At 40.3% G+C, this 18,541-nt stretch overlaps 1 protein-coding gene across 1 annotated transcript in view; it reads right to left on the reverse strand.

Annotated features, from left to right (window-relative positions):
* The window catches only part of rtn1a (reticulon 1a), a 28,830-nt gene that overhangs the window by 5,950 nt on the left and 4,339 nt on the right, over positions 1 to 18,541 (reverse strand). Inside the window, exons 2-3 of the mRNA XM_088002646.1 lie at positions 10,454 to 11,107; positions 9,687 to 10,346 (exon numbers count right to left, since the gene is read on the reverse strand). Coding sequence (XP_087858772.1) covers positions 9,687 to 10,346; positions 10,454 to 11,107 — 1,314 coding nt within the window. The remainder of the gene's footprint in view (positions 1 to 9,686; positions 10,347 to 10,453; positions 11,108 to 18,541) is intronic.

Consider the following 18,541-nt stretch of genomic DNA (forward strand, 5'->3'; position numbering starts at 1 on the left):
GACGTGGTAACTGAGGATTAGCTCAGTGTAGCGTTACAGCTTCTGTGAATCCAGGCCTGTTTCAGTTCAACCAGGGTTCACAATGCGTCCTTTGGCAAGCCAGGGAGAGGCGCCAACTTCTTCTGGAGTTCAATATCAGAGATGAACGAAGGTTTGCTGCTTCTGCCTCCTGGGTGTATCTCTGCTTGCCTTCATGTCCGCTCTAATTTTAGCTGAAGAGCTGTGAGCAGCATAGTGATGACGGCCATCTTTACTCTCCGCTAAAAGGCGTCTGTGGAAGCCAGAAAGGCTGGCTGGAGCTGCACGGCAACACGGCTCTATCCGGGTTTTAAATAATCTGCTGTTGCTGCTGCGGCACATGAAGCGATCCGACGGACAGCTGAGCCGTCCAGCAGCAGCAGCAGCTGCTGCACATGCACCTCTGACCAACTGGGCAGAGATCTGAATGGAGATGCTCTGTCACAGTCACACACAGGCACAGAGTAAATAATCACACACGCCGACATGAACATTACCGACGCTGCAGGGAGAAACTCGGTGACTGAAAAGCTTTTTCGGTATCAGAAGTGAGTACTGACCTGCGGCTCCCATGGCTGAACAAGGAAAGAGGCAGCTGCTTTATTCACGGACAAAAGGAGAGCACTGGAGGGGGGAGGCACCCCCCCTTGTACACTGCACGGGAGGGGCGCCGGCGCCGCCAGCCAATCAGGATTCAGCCTAGCAGGAAGGGGTGGGAGGGGGGGTGATGTGGACGGGGCGCGGCTGGTCCACAAACAGATCCCCGACTCTGAGGTCTTCCACCAAAACTCAAGTCGCCGATTGAAACCAACAGCTGCACAGCTCCTTTCAAACTGGCAGGGGATCCGCCTGATGCAGTTACCATAGTAACCATGCTCCATTTTTCTCCCCACCGAGAGATGAGGAGAGAGAGCGAGCTCGTTCTGGGATTCATGTCGCCCTGAACGTGGAGAACCGGCTGCTCCAGACCCAAACAGAAACGCAGACGCTTCGTTTTTATCACGCAGGACAAAAGCGGTTCAACTGCGAGCAAATGCAGTCAGATAAAACGACCAAACTACTCTGGAGGTTATAGTAACCCAATAAAGCTAAAAATAACATCCTTAAGATGGTTTTCTGAGAAAATAACCCTGACTCGTACATTATTCAAACCAAAACCTCGTATTTTAATCATCTTGTTTATAATAGAGCTGAAACGATTAATCGTTCTGTATCGATTAATCAACTAATTTAGTAATTGATTAATCGTTATGTAGTTTACGTGCAGAAAAGGACAATTACTGAAGGAAGAACACACTCAGCCAAAACTGTACAAAAATACTGTACATTTTGCATTTACAATAAAATAATTTCCTATTTTTCTATCCAGTTATTTGTAATTGATAGAATAATCAATATATCAGCCCTACACTGTATTAAGTCAAGCAGAAAGGGTTGAGTTATTGTTTAGCTGCAGATGCAGCCTTTGCTACAAATGAACGCACACATACATTTTAGGTAATAAAATGTTTATTTTATTTTAAAAAAGGAATTGAATGGCTTATATGCTTTTTTTAATGTATTTTTACTATTGTATAAAAAGGCTTAAGTGGTTAAATGAAAAATCAGCAAAATGTGCCAATTTTTAATTCAATTGACTGGATAAAATAAATTTACTAAAATAACTGTCAGCTGGAACCCTACATTCAAGTAAATCCATTTAACTCTAGTTCAACACTTTTATTGTAATCATTCAAAGCTAAATATGTATTTTTTTCCCAGATTATACTTATGTCTAGGTTTATATGTTTGACTGTTTGTTTATAAAGGCCCAAAATTAATTTTGTTGTACTGCTTAAAGTGCAATGACAGTAAATCTGATTTAATCTTAAATGGGCAAAACCTAAAGATTTTATGATGAAATAACCCAAACCCGTCTAGTATTCAAACCAAAATCTCACATTACAATGATTTTGATCAACTTTAGGATTTGCAGCCATGAATTTCCCTGAAAATTTCTCTTTAGTCCAGAGAATCAGATGGAAATATGGGATAAAATCCCTCCAGCTGGAGTGTGTAAATAACTAAATTTACATTATTTAATTTGCAGGAACTCACTGAAAATCGTCCTTATCAGAAAAATGAGCCGTTAAAGTCTGACTTCAGAGGCAGAACCAGAGCGGCCCGATGAGCTCAACTCTCACTCTGAGCCAAAACCAGATCAAACCGTTAACACAGCTGACAATAATATCATCTCCCGCCCCACCTTCCCCAGTTCTGTAGTGAAACTAGTTTAGCCTGACCTAATTAAACCACCAAACGACTTCCCTGTGGCCTCAAACAAGCCAGACGGAGAGAAGACATGAAGAAACACTGGGTCCGCCTCATCTGAGCAGAGATGTGACTGAATTTATTGTCAGTTTGAGGCTTTTTGCTTAAAGGTGACCCATTATGCTTCCTTTAACGGGTTGGGAACAAATCATGTTGGTTTCATAGGTAATGAGATTTTAGTTTTTATTCCTTTCAGAATTAGCTGTTTTAAAGCGTCTTGTCACTTTAAATCCAAATAAGTAGCTGCTGGCCATGCCCCCCCAAGTCAACTTTTACACTTTGAAAAGGATTAGTAGAGCCTCCTGCACAACCAACAAGAATGCAGCAAGAGGCTTATGAATAATAAGTCAACAACAAAACACTTGTCTCTTCCAGCAGCCATTGTACAGCACATACAGTGGTAAAACCGTCTGACCAAACGTGCTGGCCCTCTGCTTGGGTTGCTAGGCAACAGGACTAGATTCAGCTGGGGTTGCTAGGTAATAGGACTGGGTTCGGCTGGGGTTGCTAGGTATCAGGACTGGGTTCGGCTGGGGTTGCTAGGTAACAGAATGTGACTGGGAATGGCAACAAAAACATGAACTTTTATCCATAAAACATCTGGATGTTTTTTTTTTAAGTGCTTGGGTTTTTAGAAGCAGCAGAGACTCAAATAAAAGTATAAAAACGTGCAAAATGTAAATTTTCCAGAATAGGATCCGCTTTGACATAAAGATGTAAACCTCCAGGGGTTGTTGTCCTATTTAATTTCTTTAAAAAAAGACAAATAATAAATAAATAAATACATTAAAAAGTATTAACCCTTGAGCTGGTTACAATATTAACACCATTAGTTTAGAGATCTTTTCCTTTGGCTTTGTTATGAAACTGAAATACTACTTTAAAAATGATTGATTTTAGTAGCAGCAGAGTCATTTCTATTGGTTCACAGTAAAATCATTCAGTTCATTTTTTATATTAAATATTGTGAAACACTATCAGCCAATTCATGCTTTTGTACAATATTTAGAAAACTACCACATTATTTGTTTCCTTTCAGATTAGTTATAAAATGAAAAAACCAGTAAATAAATAAATGATAAAATGTTAACATATGATTGAATATTAGTTGCGTTGTGTTAGATTGTGTCTTGAATAAACACTGTGAAGCTGCTTACTGTATTTACATAATTGGAATTTAACCCTCTATGGCATGACTTTTTGTTTTTTTGGGGAAAAAATATTTTCCTGCATTTTTTGGGAGCTTATTGGCCCTTAATTACATATCAATCATAAAATTGGACCCTGATGCCTCCCGGAACCGGATTTGGGTTTGTTGCCTCAGGGCAACATTGCGCTACAAGGGGTCTAAAATGCAAAGTTTTCTACAGTGATTATGAGAAATGAAATACAAATCAAACAAAAACTATATTCATAAAAACACTTTTTTTGACAAAAATAAATCAGACATGGTTCCAACTCACCAAATATAAAATAAACGACTAACTTTCATTAATGAATGGTACATTTGCGCAAATGACTAAAACGAGCATTTGTGTGTTTGTACATGGGTATGTTTGGCAGAGTTAGAATCACTAAGGATGTTGAAATTAGTCTTTTTCCCCATTATATGCTAAACATCAGGAAGGAATTTCTTGCTGATGTGAAAAAATTGTGTATCACATTTTTGACACTTGATTATTGGCGTACCTGGGAATCACCACCTGTTTATCTGATTATCTATGGGTTGTAGTGACCAGATTCACATCAGTCACTGTAGTTAGGGCTGCAGGTTCTTTTTATAAGAGTTTGAAGTTCTGATTCTTTGTTAGAATTTGAGCCAAGCACAGGATAATATTTTCATCAGCTCCCATATCTGGTAGATTTGGTGGTTGCACAACTCGCTCTGTATAGGTTGTAAGGAACACCATCTGCACCAGCCATATGAAGTTCCCTGCAAACCCATATTTTTGGGTTTGGCAGGTATTGCTTCAGTCTTTGCCTGCCTTGGAATGGGGCCATTTGTTCATTGATGACCAGCTCTTCACCCTTTGGGACTGAAGTCAGTTTTGAGGATAAACAAACAATGAAATAATGGTTGTACAGTGGATCCTCATGTTTTCATTGGGAATGACCCCAACTTCTGAACCATGCACCCTTTGTCCATGAAATGACCTTGCATCCATCTCCTGTTGCTGTTAGTCAATAATAAAGTACATAAATTGGCTCTGATAATTATTTTGTAATAAATTGAATATCATCACATTAGAATAATATTGTCTGCACAGAAGGGCCCTAACTGCACAATGTTGCCCTGAGGCAACAAACAAAAAAACACAGTTTTTGCATATAAATAATTTAAAAAATTGTCTTGAAATGATCTATAATGCTTCTTTACATATTCACAGATATGAAAATATTTTTAGTTAGAGTGTCCCAAATTTAAACATGAAGAAAAGTGATGTATAACTTACAGGTAGGAGGCAAGGTGTAGCATGCACCTTCGCTTCATGAAAAGGACTGCTCCTCTTCTAAATAAAAGGTCACATGGACCTCAATACCTATTTTATTTGGACAGAAATGTGTCTGGAGGTATTTTAAATCATCAAACCCCAAAAATAACACAAAGGAGCAACGTGAGGGACAGATTTGTGGTTTGTTGCCTGAGGGCAACGGTATGCCATAGAGGGTTAAATGTTATTTTCTGTCTTCTGAGTGATTCATTTTGAAGAAAATGTGTTAGAAATGAGTTATAATGTGTGCTTCAGCCAGATTTAAACTGTTTTTGTGTATAAAACATGAGGATTGTGGTTATTGGACATGTTCGTCTGACTCGGCTCGCTCGTTTATTGATGCTGAATCAGTCGTGTGCTCAGCAGGAAGGATGACTAAACAAAAACGCTGCAGCTTTAAAAATGACTCTGCGTGATTCAGAGGGAGAACATAAATCGAATCGATTCTTCTTCGCTCCCATCAGCATCTATTTGGTGCGCCTTGCTTGTGGAGGTTTGGTCTTTAGGGATCCTTAACTCTTGAAATAACTGGACGGCATGAAGCCAGATTGTGCCGCCGCCGTAGCACAATGAATGCGTTATTCTGAGCTAAGCACTGTGCTGAAAGCGCCGCCATTTTCTCTCCGTTCCCCCGCCGGACACTCTGCGGGCCGCCGTGGTGGCCTAGGATATGGGGCTGATGTAATCAGGATGGGTGTGGCCTGGTTACCATGGAGACAGTCTATCAGCACCATCCGATGGTCTGGCACTCATTTCGCCCCCCCAAAGCAAAGAGGAAAAAAATAGGAGCATATGAAAACGGCCGCCCAGCGCAGCGGGGAGGGTGTCAACAATCGGTACCAGCATGCACCCAAACCAGATGGAGAAATTTTCCACCGCCGCCTTTGTTTCCTCTGGGTGTAGATATGAACTAAGGGTGTGTCCCATGCAAAAATAAAGGAGCAAAACTTCACTATTAGAAGCCGAACCCGTGCATGCATGAAACGGAGCGTCTGGAGGCGACATGCAAACCGGCTGTAAAAACACATAAACGCGTCAGTACCCTGGCCCTTCCAGCTGCTCCACGAGCACTCCTTCCTCGTCATGTCTGCAGAAGCCTGCATGCTGCTGGTCCCTCCGTCGCTTTGTCTCTTCGCGCTTTCCTCTTCGGCAGGAGCGGCTCAGTCGGTCATCCCACGGAGAGGCATGAATGGTGGGAAGGATGCGGTGAGAGAGAGAGAGGCTGAGGACGGGAGGGAGGGAGGAGAGGTTTCCAAGGTGCTGCCGACTCTCGGAGCACAAAGACTGATGCTGTGGAGCGCAGCGTACGTGTGTGTTTGTGGGGGAGCAGGAGGAAGGAGCGGCAGGGGATGGAGAGGGAGGGGGGCACGTTGTAAACAGCACAGCATCGAATCTGCTGCAGCAAACCGTCCATGCAATGATTTAAAGCCCCGGGGGGGAAGAGGGTGGCTGCGGTGGACGCTCTTTTGTCTCGTGAAGAAATGTTTCAGTAAAAAAAAACACCATGTCATCCTCGGTTTCCAACACTGGCACCAAAACATGCCTCCATGTTGAGGAGGCTCATTCAGGCTGCAACTACAGATTATTTTAGGAATCGGTTACTGTGACGATTAATCGATTAAAAAAAACAAAAAACTGGCACATTTCTGAGATTTTTCATTTAACCACTTGTCTTTTAGTCTTAACAGTATTAGAAATGACTAAGAATTTCAAATAAAAACATTTTTTAAAAGATTTAAATGCCTATTTTACCAGTATCCAACGTAATTTTTAGGAATAGAACTAATGATTATTTTTGGTGATTAATCAATTAATTGGATAAAAATCTGGTACATTTTGCAGATTTTTCATTTAGTTGCTTGTCTCTTTTTATTTACAGTATTAGAAAAAAATATTTCAAATAAATTTCTTATTAAAGATTTATAAAAGCCTATATTACCAATGTCCCACATATTTTTTAGGGATGTAACAAACGATGATTTTAGTTGGCGATTAATCAGATAAAAATAAAAAGACCCATTCACAGATTTCTCATTTAACCTCTAAAGCCCTTTGACAAAATACTAGAAATACATTTTCTCATACACAGATTTCTTTTTTAAAAAACCTAAAAGCCTGTTTTACCAGTGCCTCACATATTTGTAAATCCATCCAGCATAATTTTTAGGGTTTAAACTATAGATTGTTGTAGTTCGTGATTAATTGATTAATCGGTTAAAAAAAATAGGCACATTCTTCAGATTTCTTATGTTTTCATACAATGGAAACATAAAAAGATGCCAATAAACAAATAATTAAAATAATTTTTAAATAAGAAGATAAATATTTAACTGCCTGAAATGAAGTAACAGCTTTCCTTTTTTGTACGTTTGATTATTTACAGCAAAGAATCTGGAGCTAAAAAATACTTCTAACGTGAAACTTTCAGCCCTTCCTGCTCGAGTTTACTCCAATAGATTCAGTCTAATATGTTGATTATTTTTTGGATTAATTATTGAATAAAACTTTCCCACTTCAGGAGTTCTGGGTAGAACTTATATGCAGACAGTATAAATGCTAAGTGTTTATATATGTTTGTACAGTTTTGTCTGAATTACTGTTATGTTTTTTCATCAAATGGCCTTTTTTGATTCTGTAGACTCAGGTTAATGATTAATCAATTACTAAATTAGTTGATGGTTATTTCAATAATCAATTTATCACGATTAATCTGATTAACCATTCCTAATTCGCAGCATCTTTATTGGTGTATCGCAACATTTACCACATGCTGTGAAAGCTGGAAAAGCCTCCTGACAGTCTGCTGTCACATGGCTCAGCAGACGGGATGGAAACGTGTTTCATAAAGAGAGCAGCAACATGGCAAACGTCCAACTCTCTTATTTATATAAAGATTACGGTTGCTATAAATTCCTCCTTCTTTTTTCATTATGTCTGGGTTGTAATGGAGGCGCAGCTCTTAATAATTCATGGTAAAGACGGAACATTTCTGCACACCGCTCAGCTGTTTGTGCTTCTCCTCCTCGGACCACCTTCGGTTTGCAAATGGAGCGCTAAAAAGGAAAAGCAAAAGACAGGATGCAGCTGAGATATCAGCGACGTCCCGGTTTGCTTTAACACTCGTTTCAGTGAATCGGTGCCATTTTCGAGGTCCAGTCTTCCCCTCCCCTGCAGACTGCCACACCTCACACCTTCTGCTTTCTGCAGCCTCATTTGCCTCCATGCCAACACCAACCGGGAGCAAAGGCAGCGGCTCACACTGAGCATGCTCCAACCTCACTGTTGCTATAGCAGCTGGTGGGGAAGTGCTCTGACCGATGACATAAATATCTGATGATCTCCAACAAAGCTGTGCTGCTCCCTCTAGTGGTGCAGAAATTAATTGACATGACCTGTTTTTGTGTGTTTCCAGAACCTTCTTTCAGTCTGAAAAAAACAAAACAGGACTGCACAACCATTCATTCATGCAAAATTCATAAATGTTTACATGCAAACCTACATTATGTTTGATTAGAGGCAGAAAAATGTTTGAAGGGAAGATGCAACAGAAAACTGACCCAGCTTTAACGTCAAATAATTATGGAGTCAGAACATCCAGCATCAGTATTAAAACACCATTACCTGCTCATCTTTTAATGATAATAATAAGGTGAAACATGAAAATAAAAGCATTATCCCAGTGGGGGTGGACAATGTGGACTTAAAGTTTTATCACAATAATTTGCGTTTTTATTGTAACGGCAAAACTAGTGACCATAAGAACTATTTATTCTTAGTTTTTAAGGTAACTGAATGACTGTGTCTCACAATTATAACTCCGCAAACACAAATAATGCTGTAATAAGCTTCTTTAGGAAACTGGTTACATTATTTGTATCACTAAACTGAAACTGTATTTTCAAATTTATTTGTATTTATTGATGCTTTAATTTAACAAAAATAGCAAAAACTTACCAGTAAGGACAGTTTTGATGTGTTTTAAACATTATTAGTTGGAATTTAAATAGAAATTCTTACAATAAATGATTCAATAAATGCCCACCTCTAATGAGAAGGGTTTTATTTTTTCCCCTTATGTTCCACCAGGGGGCAGCATATGCAAACCGAGCACAGCAGGAGCGTTTCCTCCCACTCAGAGGAACATCCAAGTATTTTTATATGTCAGACGTCACAGTTCATACACTGCAAAAACACAAAGTATTTTAGTCTAGTTTCTAGTGAAGTAAGACAAAACTAACTTATACTTTTCCAGCAAGATACAGGAGCTTTTTTTTTTAAATTGAAGGAAATGATTTTGTTTCACTGGCATTTTATATCTGGCATATTATATAAGAGTTGTTAGTGTTGTCTTATTTTATGTATATTGATATTTTCACTGAAAACTAGACAAAAACTCATTTTTCTATCTTAGTACACTTGAAATGTCTTGTTTATAATCTGTAAAATAATCTGTCAATCTAGTATGTTTTTATCAATATTGAGGAATTATTTAAGCTCCTATTTCTTGCTGAAAAGTTACTTAAAAGCTGGTTTTAACTTATTCCATGTGATATTTCCAGTGAAAACCAGACCCAAAACTACTCTTAATATTTTGTTTTTGCAGCATAAGAACAGCCTTTTATTCTTGTTTTATTTTACTGAAAATATTTTTGGTACTCTTGAAATAAAATGTTTTAAGTGAAATAATCTGCCAGTGGAACCAGAGCTTTTATTCATCAATATTAAGCCGTTATTAACTTAAAGAAGCTCCTACCTCTTGCTGAAAAGTAACTTGTACGTTAGTTTTGTCGTTGTAGACATTAGTGGTAGAAAGTGGAGCTTGGTGAGGTTTTGTTTTTTCAGTGTGCCTGTGATTTGAGCACCAACCTTTCTGCTTGCTGAATCCCTCCAGCAGCACGGCGACAGCAGCTTTTCCCAGCTCTCCCTTGCCCTGCTGGGGCGGCGTGTCGCCCTGCTGGGGCTTTTCTGATCTCACCTCCGGAGGCACAGCGGCAGTCGGAGGCTTCGGCTTGCTGGGAGGATCCTCCTCTGCTCTGACGGGGCTCTTTGCCTTTTCGGCGGCCGGCGGCTGGACCGGCGCCGCCTCGGGGTGACTGCGGGGAGGGCTGGCGGCGTAGACCAGAGGGGACGGAGGCGCGGCGCCCTGCTTGGGGCCGCCGATGCCCTGCTCTCTCTTGGGGCTTTCCTCGGAGGCGGACTCGATGATGAGGTCGCTGTCGAGCTCTGCTTCCCGCTCCTCCCTCAGGATGCTGTAGGCTGCAGGCCCGGCAGCGAGGCCCGGACCGGCCTTGGCCGCCGGGGCGTTGTCGAAGGGGTTGCTGGTCGCCTTGTTCTTGGGAGGCTCAGTAAATGGGTTGCTGCGCGGCTTGGGAGGCTCTTCGGAGACCAGCTCGATCTCCGAGTCTCCGGACTCGGCGCTGCTGCCCTCGTGATCCCGGCTCCCGGGTTTCGGGCCCGTGTTGCTTCTGGAAGCTGCGGGCTTTCCAGATTCAACCTTGAACATGTCCTCAGAGGAAAACTGTTTCCCTGTTCACAGAGAAAGCAGAAAATAGTCTAGATTAGAAGCAGAAAACTGTCGGTGCACCGATTGCAGATTGCTGACTATTAAAACGCCGATTCTGCTCTGCACCTACTTGTTGGTGAAGCGTTGGGCGTGGTGGCGGGGCTGTCGTCCTCTGGCTCAGACAGGGTTACCGTGGGAACACCCTGCTGACCCACGCTCAGGACGTTTTCACGCTCCGACACGGCGACCGGCGGGGGAAGCTGCTGGGGCTCGGCTTTAGACGACCCAGTCAGGGTGATCTTCACCGGGCTGGCCGTCTGTGGGGTGCCGCCCAGGTTCCGGTAGGAGCGGTAGTCGTTCAGCTCCTCGTCAGACGGATCCTCCACGTAGGGGAAGGAGTGGGAGCCGAGCGCCGGACCCAGATTCTCCTCCTCTTCCTCCTCATCTTCCTCGTCTCCTCCGGGGTTGTTATCGATGTACCGCCCCACCAGGTCGAGGTCAGCGGAGGCCCGGCTGCCGTGGCGCTCCTCCCCATGGCTGATATCCATGTAGTTGTAGGATTCTGTCTTGTCGGAGCCCAGCAGGGACTTGGGGGTGTCGTCGGGGAAATTGGAAGCGGTTTTGGTTTTGGAGGTGAAGCTGTAGGCGTCGCCGGTGAAGTCGCCCAGAGCATTGGACGGCTTCAGGTCGTCCGGCAGGTAGGAGGCCTGATTGGACATCAGGGAGGTGTACACGTCGCCATCGTCATTCATGGGTTTCCTAAACAGGCCCGACATGGGATCACCTGCAGAAATGGGTGGAGGGAGTCAGAAGAATCCAAACACTTAAAATCCACAAAGTCTTACCAAGTATCTTTGGTCCAGTCGGTAGTGAATATATCTTAGGCAAACTTACAAGTAACTTTCCAGAAAGTAACATGAGCTGTTTTACTCCTTAAAGGTGACAGACATATTGTGCCTCCTTGAACGTCTTGGGATAGGTCTATGGTCTATACAAAACATATTACATTTTTTGCACAAAATCATTTTAGCATTTTATTCTGCTCAGTTCTGCCCATTCTGAGCAGTTTTAGGGGCTCCTGTCACTTTAAATCCAAATAAGCTGCTGCTGGCAACGCCCAGCAACTCAACATTTACACTTCCACATAAATGGCTGGAATCAGATTCGCAATTATACAGCCGTACATCTTTGAAAAGCAAAAGTGGATCCTTCTGCTCAATAAACAAGAATGCAGCAAGTGGTTTCTGGATGATAAGTCAAGACCAAAACACTTTGTCTCTTCCAGCAGCGCATACAGAGGTAAATATGCTGGAGCTCAGCTTGCTAGGTAAGTTGCTAGGTAAGGGACTCTGCTAGGGTTGCTAGGTAACGGACATTGACTGCTGCCTTTGGCCTTTGGGCAGGCACTGCCCAGAGGTTTTTCAGACACCGAAAAACATTAACTTACTGCCAAAAACAGCCAGTCTTTCTTTTTTTTTTTTTTAGTGCTCAAACTCTTTTTTAAAAGTAGTAGAAATCCAAATGGAAGCAAAAAAAACATACAAAATGTGAATTTTACATAGATCCACCTTTCATATTGATAAATAGGTTCTGGTTCCACACGCTTATTATTTCAGTTATACTAAGACATTTTCCCCTAGTTATTATTGAAATAATAATATTCACCAATATAAAGCAGTTGTTGACTTAAAATAACTATTTTATCTTGCTGAAAAGTTACTTTTAAAACTAAACCAAAAGTACTTGGTAAGATTTAGTGTTTTTACAGTGTTCTCTGGGTCAAAGCAGACAGAGTCCGATTAAAGAAACCGTTCAGTGAAACAAAGATGTGCTTCAGCTGCTGCTGCAGCCTGACTGACAGGCTGGGACTCGGTCACACTGCGTGTCTGGTTGTAGGCATGCTCACACAGCGGCCGCTTGTGCCCAATAATGGACAAAGGAGGATTGTTTGGGCTCCCAAAAAGCCACATCTGAACACAACTGCAGTCTGTCCCAAAAGCAGCCAGTGGAGGACTGACTGGAGCAGAAACCCAGAGCGCTGTTTCATTTCAGACCGTTTCCCCTGAAAGGAGCAGGAAGCAGGGTTTTGTTTTTTGTCGCATCACCTGCGTTTTTCCACCACATGTAGTCAGACACACTTACACTGCAAAAACACAAAATGTTACCAAGCATCTTTGGTTTCTAGTGCAAATATTTTAGGACGCTTGAAATGAGACAAAACTAACTTTCAAGTAAGTTTTCAGCAAGAAACAAGTTGCACTTTTTCATCATCATTAAGGATTTATTTACTCAACACATCCTGCTGAAAAACTACTTTGGAGTTAGTTTGTCTCATTTCAAGTGTACTAACATATATGCACTAGAAACTAGACCAAAGATACCTGGTAAGATTTTTTGTTTTTGCAGTGTTCAGTCAAACTGCAGACAGGAAGTGAAGCTCAGATTTCCATGTTGGTGGAAAAATAAATCAAGTCAGTATAAATATTGAAATTAGTTGAAACTGAGCGACTGGATTCCAGTTTGCTGTTTACGAGTCAAACGCAAAGTGAGCTCTGCTTCCTCAGGCCAGCGGCTGCTCCTATAAATAGGCCGGTTCGCCTGCTGGGCTAGATGTGGGGTTCTGGTGGGGCTGAGAGTAAAAACGGAGGGTCAGCTGTGGAGGACGAGTCAGGACGCCCGGTCCCTTCATTAGCTTCCTTTCTAAAGAGCCCCACCGCCCTTCGCGTCCCTTCTGCTGTTCCTCCGTCATTAACAATACATCAGAACCGAGGCGTAAACACGCCACGCCCGGGTCGGGACTCAACAGGAGGCGATACGGGCTGGAACACTTTGAAGGGAGAATATCTACAGCATCTCCATCTGCAGAACCTGTGAGCCGCTCGCCCTGAATGTCTGGTTAAAATCAGAGACACTAGGAGGCGCTAAAGGCCCGACCCATTTTCTTCTGGACTAAAATATCTTCCATCTTGAAATCTTTGGTTTTCCATCCATCCATTTTCTCTCGCTTGTCCGGGTTTAAGTATATAGTATTGGTGGAGAGCTGCACAGATTTCTGGATTTAAAGGCCTACATATATATCGATTAATCAATTATTCTGACGATTAATCAAAGAAAACATTTGTCACATTCTGCACATTTTTCATTTAAGCATTTTTTATAGAAAAAAATTCAATAAACTGATTTTCAAAATGAGAAGATTAACATTTTATTATTTAAAATTATTTTTAAAATTCTGCCATTTCTCCTTTGGACAGAAAAGTGCCCTTTTGAAATCTTTTGATGTGTATAGCATATTTGTATGTAAAAGCCTACGTTACCAATGCCACACAATTTATAAATAATTATTAGGGCTGCAACTAACAATTATTTTTATCGATTAATCGATTGTTCTGACGATTAACTGGATAAAAAAATTAGATTATTCTACAGATTTTTCATCTAAGCCATTTTTATATTGTATTAGAAATGCATTAAGGCATGCCCATAAACAAATCAGTTCTTTTTTAAAATAAGAAAATAAACATGTTATTGCCTAAAATTCAATAACACAACATTCCTTTAGTGAACAATCATTTGTAGCAAAGGATGCACCTGCTGCTAAGAAATACTTTTAACATCAACATGTGAAAAGCTCAGTGCTTTCTGCTTGACTACAGTGTAGGGCTGATTTATTGATTATCTTTGGATTAATCAGTTAATAAATGGATAGCAAAAGGTGACTCATAGATTTCTTGTGCAGAATTTGAACCAGGTGAAGCTAAACCTGCCACTTCAGTTTTGGGTAAAACAAGATTTTTTTTCATCTTAATTACAAAAAGTATTTATTTTTTTGCACAGTTTTGGCTTAATTACTGCTCTGAGAATGTTCTTACAGCAAATGACTTGTATTTGACTCTATAATCCTGTTAGCGATTAATTGATTACTAATTTAGTTGATTACTTCAATAATCGATTAATCGTGATTAATCATTTCAGTTCTCTGGAATTGTAGTTGCTCTCATTAATATTAACTCTACAAAAATAATTTCTGTCATATTTTACATTAATATATTTATGCAGAAGTCTGGATGATTCTTCTGAGCTGCTACAAATTTTACACAACTACGTCACAAGGTCCCCATTTTTGCCCCACTTGAGCTCTTGCCCCTCAGAATTTCTGTGTGCACCTCTGATCCTCTTATTCTCATCGGCCACCGCCCCGGCAGCAGCAGCATCATCATTGATTGTCTGTATATTTAAGTGCCGTGCAGCAGGAAGCACTCAGAGCCGCTACATGCTCAAAGACGGGTGACCTCTGGGAACGGCTCGTAATCCGATTGACCACAGGCGAACACCCCTCCACCCACTTCTCATCAAACCTTTCCACGCTGCAGCACGATAAACATCCCAGCAGTTGCATAAGGTCGCTCCAGCAGCTTAAAGCCTGCAGATATGTCACTAATGAATGCTTCAGTTGGAGAAACTTGTTGCATATCGGGGGCATTTAGGTTTCCAAAAGGCTGAGATGAACGCTTCAGTGCAGTCGGATGGAATCTGGCTTGACAACGGGGGAATTGTGTTGTGATGCTGCGGCCGCTGAAGGGACTGGGCGGCTAGATAAATATGTCCTGGTGGAGGGGAAGTCCTTTTGTTGTCCTCTGCATGCAGTGCAGCTCTGAGCGTAATGCAGAGCGACAGGCTGTGCAAGGCCAAAGCAGAGGCTCCCAATTATCAGCCAACTGACTAAAAACAAGGCAGCCCAGATGATGCATGAAGGGCTGGAGCTCCAAAACAGGAAGGACTTACCAGGAAGAATGGGTCTGCACTAGCTATTAGCTTACTAATCAATTATTCTGATGATTAAACGATTAATCGGATTTAAAAGTTGGCACATTCTATAGATTTTTCAAGACTTTTGTTACAAATCAGAAGTAAGCGACACTGGGAAAATGAAATTACGAGAATGAAGTTGAAATGATGAGAATAAAGTTGTAGGATTACTAAAACAGTAAAATGCTATTCTTGTAATATAACTTCTCAAAAATATGACTTTATTCTCATTATCTCAACTTTGTTCTGATAATGTTAACACTTTATTGTTATATCTCGACTTAATTCTCGAAATATTCTGACTATTGTTGCAATATTACGAGTTGACAATTATTTCAATAACTGATTAATCGCGATTAATTGTTTCAGCCTTAGTGAAGAGCCTGAAGTACAAACTGTTTGGTAGATCTGAGCAGATTCAAAAAGAGATTTTGAGCCGTTTTCTTCTCTTATGCTTACATCAGAGACCAGTAAAGCGTTCGGCCATGTTTTCCCAGAAGCATATGTGACTCTGCGTCTCGGTGGCGAACACGTTACTCTGTCCGCTGCCCTATCAGCTGTGGTGTTATCTTTCAGGAGTCTTCTTTCACAGTTTGACCTTGTGGAAAACAATCCATTCAGACACTTGCTGGGCTCTTCTTTCACAGCCATCTGTGCCTTTTGACGGTAAATCATAATGTTTCTGGTGTTCTTCCAGAAGAGTTGAATGTGTGTTGAAAAAGCAAATATTTCTACATTCTGGATGGACGGCATACAGAGATGCTGTAAAATATTTATACTGTTTTAACTTAGGGATGCAACAATAATTGGATACTTGTTTTTACACATTTTCCAGATTTTTTATTTAATCACTTAAACCTTTTTTATACTATATTATCCAAATACAAATTTCAATTTCTCTCTTTGATAAAAAACATTTTGTTGCTTCAAAAGCATTTTCATAGCATTCCTTTAGTGAATTAGAACCGGGTGAAGCTAAAACTTCACCAGTTTTTTTTTTTATTTTATTTAAAATGTATATTTTGTTCAGTTTTTGCTTTATTACTGCTCCAAATATGTTTTTTCAGCAAATAGACTTTTTTTACTCCAGTTTAACAATTATTCAATTACTAAATTAGTTGATTATTTCAATAATCAATTAATGATGATTAATCGTTTCAATCTTGGTTTAATTTTGTATGAACAGAGCTGTTTACGGCTACTTTGTATCTAATTATAACTTTATAAGTTTTGCAATATTTTTTCCTCACTAAACTCTTTCCAAAATAAAAAAAAATATGTAGAAGCAGCACAATTAATTATAACGGCACAAACAAATATTTATTGCTGTAGAAATGTTGCACAGTTGACTGACACCATATTTCATTTGATTTTTTAAAATATGGACTGACTTTTTCAAAGTACCCGGTAATATCTTTAAATGAATAGCGGCCCAAACAATTTTTTTTTTTGTTGCACTAACATTTGAGACCAACTTTGTTTAATTTGAAGAAGGGAAAGGCCAACTTCACTTGAGTCCCAGGAAGTTTTGCTGATGCCAAACTCTACTTTTTATATGAAAAATAAACCTTAAAAACTTTTGATTTGGTTCTGAAATACCAGAGTTGATGAACACAGGGACCCAGCGTAAAAAAATTGAGAAAATTTCAGAAAAATCATGAGAAATGGGGGTTTTCTCCAGAAGATGAATGCATAAGAATCAGCAGGAACATCCTGAAGTCTTTAAATGATGATTTTTTTTCAAACAAAAATAATTGATGTTACTTTAATTTTAGTTTAAGAAAGACCCAATAAAACCACTTAAACTCTTCTCTGTTCTGTACTCGTTATTAATGCATTGATTGCTCCACTTTACAGCCGGTGAGCTCCTGAAGACGCGAGGAGCACAAAAGGGCGACTTTTTAAGCAGGAACAAAACTTCAAGCAGAGGTCGATACCGCAGCTGAGAGATTCAGGTGCTCTGCAGCATCGATTCAACAAAACAGGGACACGCAATTACGATGCCGTATTCACCACTGAAAGCCATGCAGGACAAACGTTTTTCTCCACCAGCCTTTGTTGAAGATGAATCAGACGGAGAAAAATAAATAAATCAAAGCCAGTCTAAAGCTGAATTTATGTGCTTTATTCTGTATTGATTGTGTTTTTCTTGCTTGGAGAGGCTTTATGAATGAACAAAGAGAACAGGGGGAGGACCAAGACTGTCTGCAGATGTGTTTTCTGGGTCAGAACCGCATATTAAATGCGACTTTAAACCTACATTTCAGCAGAGATTAGGTAGGATAGATGGAGGGTGGTGGAGTTTGCTCTTGCACAGAAACGGTCTGATATTTCTGCTGCTGATAGTAGCTGCTCTGTAATCCCAGGAGGAGATTGGCAGTAGTCTGCTCAGGGATTAGAGACCTCAGAGCTCTGAAGAGTTGGACGTAAACATGGCATCAAGTTTCAGATAATGGCTTTTAAGGAGGTTATGTGGGATAATGCATGAGATCAAATTTATTTAAAAAAAATTATGACTCGTATCTGGATGACATGGCGCCACAGAGCATTTTAAACTTCACTGCAAATGTGCAAAAAACTTGGTTATTCAGCTTGGTTATGTATGTTTAAAAAAAAAACGTTTGTTTTTTTTAAACATGTTTTTAAAAAAAGTGATTATGGTATTTCCATTAAATAAGAAATACAGTTAAAATCATATGAATAACTATCAATGTGATAAGTTTAAAAATCATCCCCATGCCACTTCCTGTCGTTTTCTTTATCGTTTCCTGCTGTAACAACGTCCTGTTGTTGATCTCGAGACCCGTGATGTGAAAAAAGTGTTTCCATTGTAGTTTTGCGAAATACACTAATTTTGATACAGCTGAAAAGTCACAAATCATCACAGTGTAAAAAATTATTAAAAAAAACAGGATTTAATTTTTTATTTTTTTTCCCAAAAATTTATAAGCAAATTTCCAATGAGCAATTTTACAGTCTATGGAACATCGTGTACAGTGATGGGTAGCAACTAGTTTAATTTACATTATTGGGGTAAAAAATTGTTTTACTGCAGTGTACTTTTTACCTTACTTGAGTAATAAGTATAGCTGCAGAATGTGACTTTTTTCTGATTGATTAATGATCAGAATAATCGATTACCAAAATAATCGTTAATGGCAGTGTCGCTTAGGCTACATTCAGATTGCAGGCCTTAATTCTCAATTCTGATTTTTTTGTCAAATAGGATTTTTTTTGGCGTGGTCGTTCACACTTGCAAATATATAGGTCATGAAAGTGTTCCCGCATGCGCAGTAGAGGGCGCAATAACGTCACACATGGAGAGCGTCCTCAGTGTTTGCGGAAGTAAACATGGATGCTAACGGTGGAGCATATTTTATGATTTTGAAGTTGATGTCCGATCGGAGCC

This window comes from Poecilia mexicana, unplaced genomic scaffold (assembly GCF_051168715.1).
Source record: "Poecilia mexicana isolate PSO_F unplaced genomic scaffold, ASM5116871v1 scaffold_22, whole genome shotgun sequence".
Classification (NCBI taxonomy): Eukaryota; Metazoa; Chordata; class Actinopteri; order Cyprinodontiformes; family Poeciliidae; genus Poecilia; species Poecilia mexicana.